The sequence below is a fragment of the Raphanus sativus genome, chromosome 5 (assembly GCF_000801105.2).
Source record: "Raphanus sativus cultivar WK10039 chromosome 5, ASM80110v3, whole genome shotgun sequence".
NCBI lineage: Eukaryota > Viridiplantae > Streptophyta > Magnoliopsida > Brassicales > Brassicaceae > Raphanus > Raphanus sativus.
The window spans coordinates 36354537-36360536 of NC_079515.1; the positions used below are offsets into that span (position 1 = coordinate 36354537).

Consider the following 6000-nt stretch of genomic DNA (forward strand, 5'->3'; position numbering starts at 1 on the left):
TTGTAAATACCACCAAATTAAAATTTTGAGTTTTACACCTTTTTAATCCACGTCTCGGCGGATAAAAGGCTTCACGACGTAGATTCGAATTGTGGATTCAAAGTTTGTAAAACTCAAAATTTTAATTTTGTAATATTTACAAAATGACATTATTTTAACGAAAATATCATGTCAGTTATTTAATCATCCGAATAAATGATTGAGGACTTTTTAAATTTTTATTGAGTTTATGATGGAATATGTACTGTAACAAAGTTCACGTTGGAATAGGCATAATTTGTCCGTTATTTTCTCTAAGACAAGGCTGTGATCGTTTTCGAATCAATCCAACGGCCAGTACTCATACAGATCACATGACAGCGTTTCGGAGGATTCAGTCTCCCTAGGCTATAGTCCTTTTCCCCCTACATACATGATACATCATTTGTCTTCGAGAGAAGATAATAAAGAATCGAGCTTTCGTTGTGAAAGATATTCATAGAAAGAGAGAGAGAATATGGAGGAGAGTGGTGGTCGGAAGATCGGAGTGGCGGTGGATTTCTCGGAGTGCAGCAAGAAAGCTCTGAACTGGGCCATTGACAACGTCGTTCGTGATGGCGATCATCTAATCCTCATCACCGTCGCTCACGACATGGATTACGAGGTCAGCGAGATGCAGCTCTGGGAGGCCGTTGGATCACGTACGCTTGTTTAGCCTTTATCTGATCTTTTTGTTAAAAAAACTTAAACTTATTTATCGTTTGATTTGTGTTCCTTTTTTCTCTTTTTGTTTGTTTGTTTGTTTTGTTTTGCATGTCTCTGGAACATGATGAGAGCTAATGGTTCCTGGTCATATTAATAGTTGAACTCTGTTTTTGTGTTGCAATATTTCAGCTTTGATTCCACTGAAAGAATTCTCTGAAGCTGCCGTGATGAAGAAGTATGCAGTGACGCCAGATATTGAAACCCTTGACATTGCCAACACTGCCGCTATGAAGAAATCTGTAAGCTTCTTGATTCCCTTCTTGGATGGATATAGTAGTTGCAAGAATTGTCCATAAAATTCATGCAAAGCTATTTGTGACCTTGTGAGTTTGTGACAAAAACAAAAAAAAAACATATATCAATCCATATGAATGAAACTTTCTTTTAAGACTAAGTGTTAATTTGGTTTCTGTTAACTTCAAGATCAACTGTTATTGTGAAACATGATGCAGATCACAGTAGTGATGAAGATATATTGGGGCGATCCTCGTGAGAAGATATGTGAAGCTGCTGAACACATTCCTCTATCAAGCCTTGTCATCGGTAACCGAGGCCTTGGTGGCCTTAAGAGGTTAAATATTTCTCCTCTTTCTCCATCTTTTTTCAAGATCCCAAACATTGGTTTGAAGTGAAAAAATAAATTACACATATTGATAAGAAGGATCATTCTTTTATTTTTGGCAGAATGATAATGGGAAGTGTTAGCAACCATGTTGTTAACAATGTGGCATGCCCTGTAACCGTCGTGAAGGCTCACCCCTGAGCTTTGTCTTGACCTTCACGTCATTTGCTTAGAGAACATGAAAACTGGTTTTATGTTGCTTATGTTGTGCACCTTTTATGCTCAACCTTCTATTATAAATAAAGCTCTCTTTTTCAGTTTTGGACCAACTAGTTTGTATTGTTCTTTTCAATCATGTCAACAGTTTTTACTAACTACTTTAATCATTGGGGAAACATAAGCAGATTAAGCAAGTTAAAGTCTCTTCATAAACAGAGAAAAGCAAGTTTTAAAGTGACAATACAAACTCAGAAACACAAAACATAAACTAAAGCGATATCATATAGTCTCCATAGATATAAGAAAGCTGCAAGACACTTAAAACATTTGTTTCTATCACTCGATCACAGTGATCTACTCTCTGGCCTTCTTAGAGGTGAGGACAAACTCGGTAGGTTTGACGAGGTGGAAGGTACACCTATCACCAACCGATAAAGGGTACTCACGTGCGAGTCTACTCCATCCACTTGAGAAGATTGTACGAGTCTGCCTCACCAAGCAATGCACCTCCCATGAACCCTTCCCTTCCGAGTTATGTATCATGTACACCTTAGACTCATCTGGGATGTACGCCTCCTCAAACATCTTTGGGATTGCCTGATCAAAGAAAGATTCACGTATCAAGACGTTACAGTATTACTATTGAGTTTGTTTATTTAGTCTTTTGGTATCTGATCTTTACCAGGAACTTGAGGTATGAGTTCGTTATGGTGATTTTGAATTCTGGAACACCGTTCTTGACTTTCTTTCTCTTGATCTTCTTCTTCTTCTTGGATGGTTTTTCCTTCTCAGCTTTCTTCTTTTTTGGCACAGCTCCTCTTGAAGATTCACCTTTCTCCACTTTCTTGCTCTTGCTCTTCTTCTTGGATGTTTTGGATTCAGCAGCCTTCTTCTTTTCCTCTTCCAACTCAACTCCTCCCGTGGACTCATCTTCCTTCTTCACATCTCTGTAGCTGCTCTCACCTTCTTCTTTCTTGATCCCACCACCTATTTTGAATCATCATTGTTAGCGAGTTGGTTCTTCTTTCATAATCTCATCTGTTTCATAAAATAAGTTAAAACTCAAAGCTTACTAAATGGAGTCGTTGTCTGGGGTTTGCGAGGTGTGACAATCTCCTTGCCGTTCTTCCCATAGATGTTGACATTGAAGCACATTAAACCCTTGTGAGTGAAAGTCACAAACTCGTTTTCTCCCAAAGCATTGTCGCTCACAAACTGGTTCCATCCAGACTTCTCCATGTAGTAGAAACTAGGGTTCTTGGAGATGTCTACTTCCCACGAGCTTCCCCACTGCGCTCTTATCACCATCTTGTAGTGGAAGTCTTTCTTAGACACATTCTTCATGAAGTTGTAAGGCATCGCTCTCTGATTTTTGAAAAAAAAAATGCAAATACAAGTTAACTTTCTTGTCAAGTTACATCAAAGGCGTGAAGGCTAAAGTTTTGACCTTTCACGTAAAACTACTATAAGCATCAAGTTCGTGAACAAACTAGGACACTTCCTTAGTTACATAACGAGACAAATCAAAGCTAAAGACTAAGAGATTCCGACAGTTTCAAAGACACCCAATAGATTGAATCTTTAACTTGAAACAAACTCAACACAAAGAGAAAGACTCTGCTTTTTGAAACATGGAATGAAGAGAACGTAAAAACAGTTAACTTTTTTGTCAAGTTTACATCAAAAGACTTAAAGTTTCAACCTTTCACCTATAATTCCTCAAGTTCGTCTTATCACAAAACAGAACAAGAATTCGAGAAAAGCAGAGAGAAAAGATCCATATATAGTAACCTAAACGAGACAAAGCAACCTAAAGGCTGGAAAGATTGAAGAATCTTTTAACTTTGAAACCCACAAGAGAAAAAACTCTGCTTTTGAAACAGAGTTATCAAGAAATCTGCACAAAGTTAAAGGACAAGGAAGAGGTTTAGAACAGAGTTACCATAGATTCGGAGGATAAATCTGCACTCTGGAATATCTTGAAGAAGCTCAAGTTCTTTCTTTCTTCCTTAACCCGAGCAAAACCACGGTCCCACCCCATCTCTATGTCTTTCCTTCAACACTTCTTCTTCTTCTATCTAAACTTAAAACCTCTTCACTCTACCTCTCTCTCTCTCTCTCTCTCTCTCTCTCTAGTTTCTATGGCTATCTCTGGTATTGTGAGAAAAGTATGTCTCGTTATTCCATTTCAAAGTGTTTTACCTTTTTCATTATAACTGTGAAAAGCATCCGTCTGTAGTCAAACATAAAAGACACAAAGAGAGCTGTTAAACCCGACTACACAGACACGCAAAATCAAATGCCAATTTGAGTACCTGAGAATCCCTGATGTGGCAATAGGACACACTTCAAACTTACCCTTCTTTACGTTTTGTTTTTTTCTACACTCTCCAACAAATAAAACTAATATTACTATTTAATAATTGTTTATGATCAAGCTAGTTTTTTTGTCCGAAAAAAGTGATCAAGCTAGTTTTTTTATTAGTAAATTTGATCTTACATCCAGTCAAAGCAGGAAACTTTTTCTGTAGAAACTGAAAAGTAGAAAACTATGGTACAAAGATGAGATCACCTTCTGGATCAGTCTGGATCACACACCAAAGTAATGTGTTTTTACAATACATAAAGAAAACAAACACACATATACACCACACCACACATACATGCATTATATAACAACGCTTCTTACAATGTTAAACACTTCCCATCAAAAACCGTTAAATTATTTTTTTTTCGTTAAAATTGTGAAATTATATTTTCCCCAAAATTGTATAATTATGTTTTCTGCTAAAATTATAAAATTATATTATTTCCAAAAAATAAAAGTTTTTGGAAATAATAAATTTGCCGTTTTGCCATTAAACCCCTAAAATTAATTTAACCCACTAAAATCATAATTATGTTTTCACATCAAACTCATAAAATTGTATTGTCAACTAAAACCGAAAGATCATATTTTCTGTCTGAAAAATTGATTTCCTTTAAAATAGGAAAAATCCTCGGTTAACAAATTCTTATATTTTTTTTTTGTCAACAACAAAACTTTAGATATTAAGAGTTTTAGCGTCTACATTTATACTAAATACTGTAGTCTTTTGCTTCTTTGATCATTGATCGTAAACTCATAAACAGAGAAATCAAGTTAAAAAGTCTCAAGCTAACTTCATAAACAGACAACACCAAGTTAAAGTCTAGGGAAAATAACAGTGCACACACGGAAACACAACACATAATCTAAAAGTGATAGCATATTGTCTCCATAGATAATAAGAAAAGCAAGACACTAGCTAAAACATTTTGTTTCATCAATCGATCACAATGATCTCCTCTTTGGCCTTCCTGGAGGTGAGGACGAACTCGGTAGGTTTGATGAGACGAAAGGTACACCTATCACCAATCGATAATGGGTACTCTCGTGCCAGTTGACTCCATCCACTTGAGAAGATTGTTTGAGTCTTCCTCCCCAAGCAAAGCACCTCCCATGAACCCTCTCCTTCGGGGTGACGTATCTTGTACACCATAGACCCATTCTTGATGTACTCCTCATAAAAATTCTTTGGGATTCCCTGGCAAAACAACAACAACAACAGAGATTCACGTGATCAACCAATGTAGAGACTATGTAGTATGGCTGTTGAGTGTTTTTGGTATTAGTCTTTACCAATATCTTGAGGTATGATTTCTTGATGGTGATTTTGAATTTTGGAACAGCTTTCTTCTTCTTGATCTTCTCAGCTTTCTTGTTTCTAAGTGCAGCCCCTCTCGATGATTCACCTATCTCCACAGCGTTCTTCTTCGTCTTGGCTGTTTTGGCCTCAGCAGCGAGCTCAACTCCTCCTCCCATGGACTCATCTTCGTTCTTCACATCTTTGTAGCTCCTCTCACCTTCTTCTTTCTTGATCCCACCTGTTTGCACCATCATTTTAACGAGTTGGTTTCTTCTTTCATAATCTCATATGTTTCAACAAAGAATCAAAAGACAAAAAAAGCTTACTAAATGGAGTCGTTGTGTGGGGTTTTTGAGGTACAAGAATCTCCTTGCCGTTCTTCCTGTAGATGTTGACATCGAAGCACATTAGTCCCTTGTGAGTGAAGGTCACAAACTCGTTTGCTCCCAAAGCATTGTCGGTCACGAACTGGTTCCATCCGGACTTCTCCATGTAGTAGAACCTAGGGTTCTTGGAGATGTCTACTTCCCATGAGCCTCCCCACTGCGCTCTTATCACCATCTTGTTGGAGAAGTCTTCCTTGGAGACATTCATCATGAAGTCGTAAGGAAACGCTCTCTGGTTTCAACATGCAAATGAAAAGAATGTGAAAAAAAAAAAACAGTTAACGTTCTTGTCAGGTTATATCAAAGAACTTGAATGCTAAAGTTTCAACCTTTCAACTCTAATCCTCAAGTTGGTCTTGTCACAAAACAGAACAAGAAAACGAGAAAAGCAACACTAAGTTGACACCTAAAGCAAAGAGTG

At 37.3% G+C, this 6000-nt stretch overlaps 2 protein-coding genes and 1 pseudogene across 2 annotated transcripts; 1 reads left to right on the plus strand and 2 right to left on the minus strand.

Moving 5' to 3' along the window:
• Positions 1-361: 361 nt before the first annotated feature.
• LOC130512614 (universal stress protein PHOS32-like) lies at positions 362-1675 on the plus strand. Its single transcript, XM_057010776.1, has 4 exons — positions 362-680; positions 874-983; positions 1197-1315; positions 1429-1675. The coding sequence occupies exons 1-4, from the start codon at positions 497-499 to the stop codon at positions 1505-1507; spliced, it is 492 nt and encodes a 163-aa protein (XP_056866756.1). The 5' UTR covers positions 362-496; the 3' UTR covers positions 1508-1675.
• Positions 1676-1725: 50 nt separating this feature from the next.
• LOC130512632 (B3 domain-containing protein At3g17010-like) lies at positions 1726-3711 on the minus strand. The gene is made up of 4 exons (XM_057010808.1): positions 3468-3711; positions 2599-2890; positions 2208-2512; positions 1726-2122 (listed from the first exon to the last, which is right to left on the minus strand). Exons 1-4 carry the CDS (start codon positions 3564-3566, stop codon positions 1880-1882), a joined length of 939 nt encoding a protein of 312 aa, XP_056866788.1. The 5' UTR covers positions 3567-3711; the 3' UTR covers positions 1726-1879.
• Positions 3712-4682: 971 nt separating this feature from the next.
• Positions 4683-6000, minus strand: part of LOC130495004 (phytochrome B-like) — a 2927-nt pseudogene continuing 1609 nt past the window's right edge.